A 13603-nucleotide genomic window follows, 5' to 3' on the forward strand; every position below is an offset into this window, starting at 1 on the left:
AGAAAACGTGCTATAAGAGGAAATAAAAGCTTCTAAAATTGAAGATTTATTAAACAATAGAAAAACACAGTAAAAACATATAAAATTTAAGATAAAACGGGTCCAAATCGACTCGTGAAATCATTTATTTATTTGGAAATACCCTCAAAACAGAAACAAATTAAGAAGTTGATGAAGAGCCACCCACTTTCCAAAAAAAAACTAATGGTGACCGATGGAGTTTTAATGAACGACAGACACATTCATTTGTCCATCACAATTTGTGAAAAGAACAAAAATACCCATAAAATAGATCAATAAAATCACAATTTTTCCTTATAGTTTATACTTAGATTTCTATTCAAATAATAAATCTATATTAAAATTAGCATAACTTTTTTTTCGTCAAATTTTTAAAAATAAATTATAATTATAATTATCACAATTTTTTTATAGTTAATAATTAGAGTTTTATTCAAATAATAATTCTATTTTAAAAGTAAGATAACTTTTTAACTAATAATTGTAATTTAAACTCTAACTAATTTTAATTATGTATTTATCACAATTTCTAGTAAATTATAATTATTTTAAATATATAATTATCACCACTTTTATTTCATTTAAACTTTTTAACAAATAATTAATATTATAATTATTTTTAAACGTGAATTTAATAATATTTGTAACATAAAAAGTATTCTCAACAGTTCAAAAGTTTTACTAGACTCGTGCTTTTACATATACATATATAATTATAAATGTATCTTTGAAAATTTGTGTGTGACTAATGTCATGATTGTTAAAAACAGACTGATTAATTAAATCAAGAAACAATGGTTCATATGGATCAAGCAGCGTTATAAAACCGAAAAAAGATTAAACTAATAAAAAATCGATTGAACTGAATAGAAAATTGATAACTAATTAAAAACACGAATTTTAAGCTAGTTTAAATATGCAATTTTGTTGTTACAACTTATAAAATGAAGGTTTATGTTTCCATTTTTTATTTATTCGTGTTTATCAATTTTTATATTTTTAATGATTTTTTATTTCACATAAATTGAGCTAATAATTTAGCTTATTGAATAAAAAAACCGATGAATTGATTGATTTAATTATCAATTTAGTTAACGAATTAATTGATTCAACCATCACTACGAAAGAGTCAAAGCATGAGAAGAAAAGCTAATACAGGCGGAGGTGGCTTTGCCTGAGGGGAGTTGCCGACGGTGGAGAAGGTGGAGAAGGTGGAGGAGAGGATAAGGTTGGTAATGGAGATGGGTGGCCGTAAATGCATTATTTGTTTAGAATAAGAAGTATTAATTAATTAATTAAATTTCAAATCCTGATTAAAATAAATAATCGTTTGCTTAACTATAATTACGGCTCGAAAGGGCCATTCCAGTAATTATGCCAAATCCATGGGCCCTTTCTATACGGAGAGACCCAAAAAAATTAAAAAAAAAAAAACCCTAGGTAGCTGCTTCTTTAATCTTAAAATGTTTCGATGTTGTGTTTGGGGCTTCAATTTCGCTTCTCCTCCCTCTTTTCTCACCTATCATTCAAACTGATATTTTTGTAATAAATTAAATTAAATTTTTAATTTAAAAAAAATCCTTTAGCCTCCTTTCATTTTCCCTCAAAATCCATTTCCATTCGCTATTCGTTATTCGCTATTTCGTCCATGCCTAAGACTAAGAGGTGATTCTTCTTTTTTTTCCCAATCAATCCCCCTTTTATTGATTACCAAATTTTCTGTTTCAATTTCAGCAAATTTTCGTTTTTTTAATCGTTTTTTGTTATCGGGTATTTGATGATGATTGTGATGATAGCTTTATATTTGTTAATGATTCTGTATTTTTTTTGTTTTTTTCGTGGTAGCAATTTTGAATTGAACGCTTTGACTGTTTAGTTGGTTCTTTTTGGAACTTAAATTTTGGTAATTATGAAAATACTAATTTTCTGGAATTCTTGATTGTGGGTTTTTATTGATTTTTTTTTCTTATTATTCAGGGTTCTTTGTAAGTTCTTTGCTCATGGAGCATGCTTCAAAGGGGAGAATTGTGAGTTTTCTCATGATTGGAAGGATCCACCAAATAATGTAGGAAGTGCTCTTTGTGACCTTTCTGTTCTTTATTTACCTGTTGCTGATTAACCTTAACAGTTGCTTCTTACTTGGGTGTAGATTTGCACATACTATCAGAAAGGAATCTGTTCTTATGGTAGTCAATGCAGATATGAACATGTGAAGGCATCTCAAACGGATTTATCTGCTTCGTCTTCATCGACAAAGCCTCGTCAATTTGGGGTCTCTGGTTCTGCTCCTTTAGGTCCTTCAACGAGTACATATCGTGGTTCCGTTGTACTCCCAGCTACTTCTGGCGAGTTTCCTGGTTCTAATGGAGGCTTCCTACCTCCCTCAACGAATCAAGCATGGCATTTGGAATCTGGGCAACAAGATCTTTTGGGTGATGGTGATGTTTTGCAGCCTAGGAGTGCTAATCTAGTCGAACGTCCTATTTGCTCATTTGCTGCAGCTGGTAATTGCCCCCGTGGAGATAATTGTCCCCATATTCATGGAGACTTGTGTCCCACCTGTGGAAAACATTGTTTACATCCTTTCAGAGCTGAGGAAAGGGAGGAGCATATAAAAATGTGTGAGAAAAAGCAAAAGCACCTCGAGGCATTGAAATATAGTCAAGAAATAGAATGCAGTGTGTGCCTGGATCGTGTTCTCTCGAAGCCCACAGCAGCTGAACGGAAGTTTGGGTTGCTCTCGGAATGTGATCATCCGTTTTGCATATCCTGTATTAGAAATTGGCGCAGCAGTTCCCCGTCCTCTGGAATGGATGTTAATACTGCATTAAGGGCTTGCCCAATCTGTCGCAAGCTATCGTACTTTGTCATTCCAAGTGTCATTTGGTATTCAACTCCAGAAGAAAAGCAGGAAATCATCGATAGCTACAAGGCAAAACTGAGGTAATGCCTCTGCAGTTTCAATGTTTCTTTTGTTTCCTACTTGTACCACATTTATAATTTTGTTTAAATTCTTAATTGTACTTCTACAATTGAAGGGTTGTTTAGATGATCCGTAATATCTATCTTAGACATATAATATTTTAATCTTCAGGTCAATAGATTGCAAGCACTTCAACTTCGGAAATGGGAACTGCCCTTTTGGTACTAGTTGTTTCTACAAGGTAAAAATTGTCTATTTTATTCAGCTTTGTAAAATGGAGAATTTCTCTTTCTTAGTATTTCCAAATTTGCATCCTTTAATATCCCATCAAGTATCAACTATAAGCTTTTTAATGTGATTTTATGTTAAAATTCTCTATTTTCCTGCGTGCGCTTTCCTCTTTATGGTTGTTCCTCACCCTTTTTTCTCACTTTGTCACTATGGTCGTGCAATCTATGAGCTGTTTCTTCTTAGCCAAATCTCAACCAAGATATCTACCGGTTTGGACTTTTATCTGAAGAGGTTGGTTTAGGAGTAAAAATATGTTTTTATCTCAACATCATTGGACAACAACAATCTTTGATCTCAATTTCCTTGAATAAAACTGCTGTTAATATTCAGTAAGAAGAATAAGGATGAATTGATGGGTGATTGGTGGAAAACTAATTGGTAAAGCAAAGATTATAATTATGGAATTATAACTTTTGTACGAGGAGTAATTGTCAGTAGACGGCTACTGATGATAAATTTAAGAATTTAGTTATAATTTGGAGGCATTTCGCTTTGTTTATAGGGGTTCTTTATTCCTGCCCGCTCTATTTTTCACTCCCTTTGCCACAGATACATGCATCACAGGAGCACTTGCAATTTTCACAATGCTTTTAAGATTTTGATTCTCTAATCTCTAAGTTGACTTTAATTTTAATTGATAGTCATTGATAAAAAGTTTACTTTTGAGGATCGAAAGAACATAAGCAGAATATCCCGTAAATCTACAAGTAGTACTTGGTGATATATTTTGGTTACTAATCTTGAAGCTAGTAAGCCAATAGGAAAATCAGGATATCTATGGTGCCTTTTTACCAAAATACTTTTCTATTGTTCTATTAATGGTGCTGCTCTTGAAATCATTCTGCAAGTGAGGAAAAATAATTCTCATGTCAAATTGCAAGTTTCATCTGGCCAAGCCCAACTGATTATTAATCTATTCTCAATTTTATGTTGCTTTTTAGTTCAAAAACCCTTTTAGGCCAGTGGTGCTTTTTTTGCTTCCATTTTTGTGATATGTAATGCATTGGGATTCATAGATTTTATTTATCCCGTGTTTCTGCTTTCTTATGTATGTGCTACTGCCATTACTTCCTCTCTCTCTCTCTCTATATCTATCTATCTAATTTCCCCATAAAGGGTTGGGGGGTGTGGGAGATAAAGAATGGGTTTTAGATGTCTTGTCACAGTGTCACTTCCTTTGTAGTGTAGGATCTGGTGATGTTTATGTAGACACCCAAAATCAATTTTAGCGTATTATCTCCTTGCTATTTTGTACATTTATATGCCATTTACTTTAGTCATAGAGAGTGTTAGCTTTTACGATTCGTTTAATGGATACACTTGTGTTGTCTTCCAGCATACGGTCAAGCCAGGCTCTTATGCATGGAAATACCACAGGCCACCTCCTCGCAGATCCAATGTTATAGATATGGACTCAATTTTTGATGTCTTCGAGCACTTAATTGCAGAAGATGAAATGAATATTTTTGATGCTGAAGATTTGGAAAACGATGATATATCTATGGAGATGGCCTTATTTTTAATGCAGCTAGATTATGATTCAAGTGACTCCTCAAGTGATGAGGAGAATTTTCACTATTAAATTCCTAAATTTAGTTTTGCTCCTTTTTGCTCGAATTATGGAATTGTTGGTAGTGTTGGTGTTTATGTAGGCTACCACCGTTTTCGTTTTGGAGAATATTGATTTGGAGTTTGTTTTGGTTGTTGCTGACTGTCTTGTTATGACTTAAAACATTGTTAATTAGATTGAAATCTGGATTAAGTTACTAGAGTTTGGATTACTTTTCTTCGCTGATTAGATTTGTTTGAGGCCTTCAATGTGGTTGGTTTTAATGCGTAAAGGCATTCCCTTGCAATCATGGGATTCGTATTAACTGTTCTTTTGATGGTTCTTGCCATGCCTTCTGCTGCATGTGTATTTTAAAAAACCTAATGGTTTTCGTATGTTAGCCAATATTTTCTCGATAAAGAAGCAAATTGTGGATTTATGAAGTCATGTCATTCAAATTATGGGCTTAAAAAAGTGTTATCTTTCACCTGTTACCATCCTTGTCCACTATATGTTTTCATTTCTCTTGATGCTGTGGTTTCCCACAGAATTTTTTTGTTTATTTTCATGGATGCTATGTATTTGTAGCATGCGTATCGAGATGGTCGGTTGGAGGAAGTTGCTCTACGGCATCTTGGAGCTGAAGATGGGCACACCGTTATAGCTAAAAATATTAGGTATTTTTGCCCCATTTCTATTCTTTTTCCTTTATTTGTATAGACTTGGCTAATAGAACAAAAGCAATATCTTCTCATTTGTTTTTGTATGTTATTTTCTTTTCGTTCTTTCTTACTATGTTGATTACCTTTTCAGGTTGTTGGACTTCCTCAGTGACTTGCACATTAGGTGAATGTTCACAACATCTACTACAATGTAAGTTTTATCTTCAACACTGGTTTTTCTTCTTCTCAACTACTTCCGAATTTTAATAACTGATACAGATGCCTACAAAGATGAATTGTACATTCAAGTCACTCTCCCCTTTGTATAAGATGATCATTTATGAAGATCTTGAAATTCAGTAAAAGTATGATGGAGTTCCTTGTATTAGTAACAGGATTACATTTTGCTCCCTTTACTCAAATGGGCAAATTAGTCCTTTTGTTAAAAATTCCATCCATTTCTACAGTTAAAAACTGGTCTTTCTATATTAACATGAGTTATACATGGCACGCTAGGTGTAATTGTTTGATTATTCTGTCAGCTATGCCAGTTTTTAACCGTAGAAATTGATAAAAAGGATCGGTTTGCTTTTTAATCTATTGTACAGGGATTAATTTTCCTATTTTTTTTAAAGGGGGCAGAGTGCAATCTGATGCTTAGTACAGGGGTCTCCATGGTGCTTTTACCCTTGAAATTCCAATCATTTCAACGATCTTACTATACATATAATAGCCATTTTGAAAGCTCCAATTTCTTGTTTCCAAGATGTATCTATATATTTTGTATGGATTTTTTTGCATGCAGGATTATATAAATAATGCAAAGGACCTATATGCAGCTTTGATGAAAAACTTTCTTGGGTTTCTAGTGTTGCACTCTCTTTGAAAAAGGTAAACATCTAACTAGTTCATTATTTCTGGTAATCCCGCGTACGGTATAGCTCGAGTGATTAATAGTTCTAAACATTTCTTTTTTTAAAAAAAAAACCCAAATTGCAGGATTTTGCTGATTGGAGAAACCAAAGGTTGGAATCATGGGAGCATGAGGGGGTTTTATGCAATAAACTGCATCTAAAATATTAAATGAAGTAGTAAAAAAAAAAAAAAGAAAGATACTATTTTGGGGGTGAAAATGCTGATTGATGGATAGAAATGTTTTGTTGAAGGGTTTGGAATTTTAGTAGCCAATGGTGATTAATTTGAATAATCAAATCAATGTGTGGGTGGCAGTGTTTTTTTATTGTGCATGCTTCCCTCAAATCAGTGGGACACTCGGAACTGTATTCTCGCTCTATATATATATATACATATATATCATTGATATACATGTAGGAATTATATACATATGTAGGGGTTATGCTGTGTTGTGATATGATGCTCAGGTGGGTGGTGGTGATGGTAGACATAGAGAATGCATAATATTGAAAAGCGTAGCTGAGAGTTGAATAATCTGAAGTTTGTGTGTGTGCTTGATGTTGTACATGTAATACTGTTTACATATTTGACTTTATTATGGAATATGAATACAATCAAATATACAACGTTAGCTAATTTGTCACCCTCTTTCAACATTTCTTGTCATAAGCTTGGACTGAATAAATTTGCAATTTTCTTCTATTTCAGTCTTGTGGCATAAATGTGTTCAAGTTAACATTTTTTTTGTGTCAATTAATAATATATTTATATATTTTTTTTAAAAAAGTATATAAAGGCATTTAAACTCACTCTGCTAATCAAGTAAATGTTAGCTCAACAATAATATGAAATTTAAACAAGGTTTTGATTCATAGATGAAAATTACAGTAGTGAAAGAACAATCAACTCATGACAGGAAAATGGCCTTCGGCCATAAAAAATTTCAAAATGTTATCAGGCCCATATTTTTTTTTCATTTTTTAGATCATTTTTTTCTATTTTCTTTTTTCTTTATAATATATATATATATAAAATGAGAAGTCTAACAAAAATATAAAAAGAGCAATGTCAAATAGCTTCCTCCCAATCCCAAATCTAAAAACTAGACATAGATAATTTCCCCTCCCCTCCCACACCCAGAAATCAATGCCTGAAATAGCAAAATTTTCTTTTGGAGAAGACCAGTTTTGCCACTTCAATTACATGCACGTATATATATATGTATCTCCATTTGTAGACATGTCTTCCCAGGTGTTGAAGAATCATCGCGTTTGCAATTTTATCCTCATCCTTTGATCCACATATGATACTCTCTTTGTGCAATCAATCCATTCAAACATTTCAAGGTGAAAAAAAACAGAAGGAAAAATTAACATAAAAATTGAAAACTGATGCGACCCCCCAGAGAAGGAATGTGAGACTGCGGTAGCAAACCTCTTGACTAGCTAGTAGCATTCCCTTCTGACTTAGGTTCTGTTCGGACATAGGTGAGACTGCGGAAAGTGGGAGAAGAAATGTTTGTCCCAGTGATGGCGTCGGTTGGGGTGGTGGTCGTCTGAGCATCACGCTTCCATTGAAAGCTTCTGGCACCGGGTTTAATTGGAAGGTGAGGCCTAAAAGCACCTGGCATGCCTCTGGCAAATGAAGCTCTACCAAACCTTGCTGCAACAAATGGAGAGCCCCGAGCTACACGAGGCCATGTCATGACAGGAGCAGCGGCTTCTTGAGGAGCTGAACTTTTCTTCACGACCTTTGGCAAAGGAAATCAAACAGGTTGAATTAGTCGCTTTATGTTTTGGAACAACAAACCAATATGCATGCTATGAAATTGGTAGAAATACAATAGACACCGAGCCCGAATCATTTTAGGACGGTACCAACCTCACGGTCCAAGTTTCCTATAAGTCCAGCAAAATGAAATTTTGCTTTTAACATCTAGAAAATAGACAAGTTCTGTCATGTGGGACATAGAAGATGGAATATTCATACTGGATGCATCTGCCGTCTCGGTAACCTTTCCTAGCACTCATATCTAATAGTATTTCCTAGAACTTTTTACACACTGACAAGATGAGTAATTTCCTCAAAACACACAGAGCCGATGGATCCAAGACTCAACACACGTTTTGGTCCAACATAACATCAATGGATCAGGTCTTCCAATAAGCAGAAACTTCAAGAGGCTGGCTATATTGAAATATAGACAACTTGCTACAGGCCCGCTAACATTACATTATATTGTATTTTTAATAACCACCCAGTGACAGCCAGGTCATAATAACAGCGTTATGGCAACCATTGACCCAAATCACGAACCATAATAACATAGAGTTTCCCAGAAAAAGTTCAAGACATTACATAATGATAAAATTTTACATTACTAGGCATCTAAGTCGAAACAAAGTTCCAGATAAGAGTAAAATATTTAACACACAAGACTCTCCCATGAACTCCACATAAGCTAACAATAGAGAAATATCAAAATATGCATGGCAAGTTACAGAGAGAAACTCGATGAAAGGTTTAATAAAACAACAGACAAGGATTAAATACCTTAAGAATCCGTGACATGAATGAGGTACCATCCAGAGACAAAGCATTCTCTGCTGCTTCCTTCCGCATGAACTCCACATAAGCTGACCTGTGTACACATAGTACCTTGGTAAAATAAAATGTTTTCCAGGAGAAGGCAAATCCAGAACAAGTATTTCAAACACCTTACCCTTTCGGTTGCCCTGTTGCCGCATCTGTAACTATAATAACTTTTAGCACGTCTCCAAACTTGTTAAAATGTCGAGAAAGACTGTCCTTGGTAGCAGCAAAATGAACCTGCTTATCAATGGTTACAGTACAATATATTGTCAAAACTAAGGGAGACATATCTTCTTTCTACACTAAAGAGAGAATTTCTGTTTCTTACATTGCTTACAAAGATGGTTCGAGAATCAGCATCCTCTAGAGGACGAGCAGCAGCATAAGAAGCTGCAAAATGAAAGTAGCAATTTAAATAAAAAAAGGTTAAATATGCAAGGAAAAAAATCCAACAGAACAGAATAAAGTTCTTTAGCACAGCAATTAAAAAACAAAAAAGATATAGGTTGCAGTACACAAGGGAATTCCTTATCCAACACATGCAATATCCAAATAATCAATCCTAACAATAGAAGACAACTCACCAGAAGAAGGCTGCACTGCTTTCTGAGACGGTTCTTGGTTGTAAGCAGCACCTTTTACCTAAAATTAACAACAAAAGTAAATTTCAACAGCCCCAATGCAAAGAATAAGAGAGAGGAAATAATATAGGTTAGAAAATCCTACATTTCCATTACCAACATTAACTGGGTTGCCATTCTCCATCAACCTATGATTAGCTTTGTTAGCAACTGCTTCACTCTCTGGAAGAGATTTTCGGCCGTCCAGTTCTGAAACTTCCCTTGCCTCTTGATAATGAGGTGGTTTCCAGGTATTTACATTGACAGAGATGTTAACTATCTTACGAGAAGTATTTGTTACTATAGTTGATTGATTTTGATCTTTGTTCCTCGTTTGCAAGATTTCATCATCCTTAGCTACATTGTACTGCACCATAAGTGAATTATCACCCTTGTTTCCACTTGATCTACCGGTATGGCCAGTATGAGACTCATCCATAACTCCATGGCCAACAACATCAACATCGCCATACCATTCATTGTCAGACAGAGACTCTGAAGCCAACCCAGTCTGACTTTCTAAAGCAGTTACGTTACCAACATGTCGACCAGCATACTCTTCTCTTTGATAATATGCTGAATGGGTTTTCTCCAAAGGCTGTTTAAGATCTCCATATTCTTCATCCTCAGTAAGAGACTCTCTGAATTCTGGATGTAGGTCACGGGTATCCAAAACATCCATTCCAGGACCAAGCCTGTCAAACACACTTCCCGCATTTTTTACCTTTGTCACATCTTCAGCAGCTTCTGCCACAGCCTTGATCACTGTCGCCATTGGATTTGGCACTCTTGCAACAGACTGAATTCTCTTAGGACGAGCTGGCAACTCTCCAGAAGATGTTGACACAACAGATCGAAGGCGCTTGGAAGATGGCTCCTTTGCTGAAATAGGTGCCCTTGAAGTTCCAACTGCATCTCGCACAGCAAACTGAAGCAACCGCCTAGGGGCATCAATGTTCATCTGAGGAACAGCTTCTCTCTGCAAAAGGAGTTCATCCATGGATCAGAAGCTAGCCAAATGAATGAAAAAGGCATATATTGGCATTTGGCACAACATGAAACAGCTATACAATGTACACAAATATTTCATTAAGAAAAAAAACCTTTTGAATTATTTTCAGAGCAGAAAACAGAAGTATTTAATGACTGACATATCACTCTCAGGATAATTAAGAAATTTATCACTACAACAGCCACTCTAAACGTCTAAAGCATTTCCATTTAAGGATATATTTTGTCCAATGAAAGGAGAACAATTCTTCTTAATTCTAGCAAATGGTAATCAACTAATTACGGATAAGGAACCTAGAAATTGAAACCTTTATAGGTTGTCGGTCATCAGGCCTACTCCTTTTCTTCTGAGTAGGTCGAGGAGAGGTAGATCGTCCACGGCTTACTTTACGACTGGATTTTTCTTCAAAACGAATATTCTCAACCTCAGAGCTCCGAAGAGGAGGTGGTTCAGCTGCATCCCTAACTAGTCCCTTCCAATCTCTGTTGTGCCGGTTCCTGGGAAACTTAGTAGACTTTCCTCTTTCAGAATCAGTATCCAACTGGTGAGACTCAGCACCAATAGAATGGTTCCCCAAAACAGTTGTTCTGGTTCCTTCATCAAGGTGAGGTTCCCGAGAAGGAGCATATAGATCCAAATTTGAAGCCAGATGATCCCACAACCTGTTCAGAGAATATAATATATATATATACAAAAACACATGCATATAAGAAAACTAAAAGTATCAGATATAAGGATAACTTAGGGCTAAATCCCAACAACTATGATTATATAAGCACTGACTTTCCCCAGTAGAGAAAGTTGGAAAAATAATATAAATACCAGGAGACAAAAGAATCGCTGTCATCCCCAAGAAAAACATTCAACTCATTCATTGCTTCGTCTTTACGTCTTCCATTTCTCAATAAGACAATCACATATTCCTGCCATTCAAAACAATGAGAGAATGTGATTAGACACCAACAGAAATATCTGATCTTTCACATTTTCTACAAGATTTGCAAATTTGTGCATTCCGACTATATCAGATTTCAAAGATTGGAAGTAAAACATGCATCAGAGCACCACAGAAAATACTTAAAGGTTAAGAGTATGATAAACAAAGTACAACTAACGAGAGATACATTGTCATGGAAAAGATTAAAGACAGATATTTAGGGCCACCCAAAATCCACATAGAGATGAAATCTTAAGCAAAGAAATTAGGACAAGAATCCTTTTAATTCCTCAGACGTTCAGTACAAAAATTATCACCAGGCTAAATTCAATTACTATTCAGATTTTTACGTTTTAGCCCTAGCTAAAGGAAAACTTCAGCCTGTGCTCCTCAATCCGTTGTTTTAACCAGTGCCACAAGCCCTTGATAATGACAGAGAACATGAAGATAAAAGGAACAAACTATAGTAGTTTTAAGAATTCAAATTCCAGCACTTAAAAACATGCAATCATTATCCAATTGAATCGAAGCAAATTCCAAATTCTCAACTACAAAAGCCCAAATACAATATAAGCTAAATCTCGAAATAAACCAAAATAAAGAAACAACGCTATGATCAATGCAACAATTCAGAGATTAAAAGAAAATTACAACATCCACAGATTTTTATAAACAAACGAAAATGCATAAAAATCATATAAATCGAAAATTAAATAGCTAAAAAGGGAGAGAAAAATAAAGTACCACAAGAGTATCATCAGTGTAGTCACCCATAAACTCCTTGAGTTTCTCCTTGACTCTATCTTTCAACTTGGCTGCTCCATCTCCGCTAAAATTAACTTTAAATGTCAAATCATCAACTCGATCCACGCTGCCCATCTTCATGCGATTTCCCTTTCAAAACCCTAACCTAACCTCTAACAGATATAAAAGAAAACCAAAAGCAAAACAAAAAAATGGATAATCCGCTATTCCAGAAACCCTAACTCCGGGTGTTTGCAAGCATCGAGAACAGACAGAAGCGGCGAAGGAATTGGTGGAACGCGGTGGCGCGTGAGAGGATAGGGATGCCTGCAAGAGAGTGTGGGAAAAAATCGGGTTTCATGGCATAGGAATCCCCCACGATCGTAAGAGGAGGCTTTGAGGGGGTTAAAGAGATAAAAATAAAAAGAATAGTATTGAGAGGATCGAAATAAGGTAGATGAAGCAAAAACATAAATGTGCGTTTCGTTTCATATATATGTATCGACTGTGAATGGGGCGTTTTTTTTTTCTCTTTTTTCTTTTGGTGTAATTATTTAATAGTCCCTGTACTCTTTAAAATTTTATACTTAATCCCTCTGCTTTTGAGGTGTTCATGGTCGGGACTGCTTTTGGGCTTAAATTTTTCTCCGTTTTACTATTTAGAAATAATTAAAAATAAATTTATACATTTTTTATTATTTCTTGAACCAGACTCAGATATTTTTGAGCCATAGCTGAAATAATAAATTTGATCCCTTTTAAAAATAAATATAATATATAATATAATAAAAGTTAAAAAAATTGTAGGCTTAAATGAAGCATTTATAATGAAAAATTAAAAGCCCCAAATATTTAATTAATTTATTTTAATTTAAATTTTTTTCACACATTAAAAGCTGAAAAATATGTTTTTTGGTCCCTTCCAAGTGGTTGTACTCATAAATAACCCCAAGGCTAGGCCTGTCTTGAACAATGAAATAGGTCATTTAGGCAGGTTGGGCATGTGTCCGGGTTTGGAAAAATTTTAAAATTGATTTTTATCCAACTCAGACTATGAATACATCTACTTTGTAGTTTGCTTTTAATTTTAAGGTTTTATCCAAAACCAAACCTACTCTTAATTTTCATATTTGTTTATTTAAAAATTAAAGTTCAATTGTTCATGAAATCACGTGGCAAAAAACTTATATTCAATTCTACAATTAACATACATCTCGAATTTAATCCTTAAATAACTTTTACCTTTTATCTTCGTCAAAAAAAATGAATTCCACTTAATAATGCTCCTAATTAGGGATGTTTAAATTTTGGTTAAAATTAAATTAATTGACCGAAAT

The 13603-nt window shown here is 34.5% G+C and overlaps 2 protein-coding genes across 3 annotated transcripts; one reads left to right on the top strand and one right to left on the bottom strand.

The window, feature by feature from the left end:
• Positions 1-1446: 1446 nt before the first annotated feature.
• On the top strand, positions 1447-6997 carry LOC108469577 (putative RING-type E3 ubiquitin transferase C3H69). Of its 2 annotated transcripts, XM_017770481.2 has the most exons (8): positions 1449-1686; positions 1999-2086; positions 2171-2964; positions 3116-3185; positions 5373-5461; positions 5598-5657; positions 6252-6337; positions 6446-6997. In XM_017770481.2, exons 1-6 carry the CDS (start codon positions 1670-1672, stop codon positions 5632-5634), a joined length of 1095 nt encoding a protein of 364 aa, XP_017625970.1. In that variant the 5' UTR covers positions 1449-1669; the 3' UTR covers positions 5635-5657; positions 6252-6337; positions 6446-6997. The 2 variants fall into 2 exon arrangements, with proteins under 2 accessions (XP_017625969.1, XP_017625970.1); XM_017770480.2 differs by lacking the exons at positions 5373-5461; positions 5598-5657; positions 6252-6337; positions 6446-6997 and adding an exon at positions 4572-5016 and having other exon boundaries at positions 1447-1686.
• LOC108469576 (uncharacterized) lies at positions 6544-12743 on the bottom strand. Its single transcript, XM_017770479.2, has 9 exons — positions 12267-12743; positions 11408-11508; positions 10893-11247; positions 9680-10552; positions 9538-9595; positions 9282-9343; positions 9084-9190; positions 8915-9002; positions 6544-8111 (listed from the first exon to the last, which is right to left on the bottom strand). The coding sequence occupies exons 1-9, from the start codon at positions 12405-12407 to the stop codon at positions 7803-7805; spliced, it is 2094 nt and encodes a 697-aa protein (XP_017625968.1). The 5' UTR covers positions 12408-12743; the 3' UTR covers positions 6544-7802.
• Between the last annotated feature and the right edge of the window lie 860 nt (positions 12744-13603).

This window comes from Gossypium arboreum, chromosome 8 (assembly GCF_025698485.1).
Source record: "Gossypium arboreum isolate Shixiya-1 chromosome 8, ASM2569848v2, whole genome shotgun sequence".
Lineage (NCBI taxonomy): Eukaryota > Viridiplantae > Streptophyta > Magnoliopsida > Malvales > Malvaceae > Gossypium > Gossypium arboreum.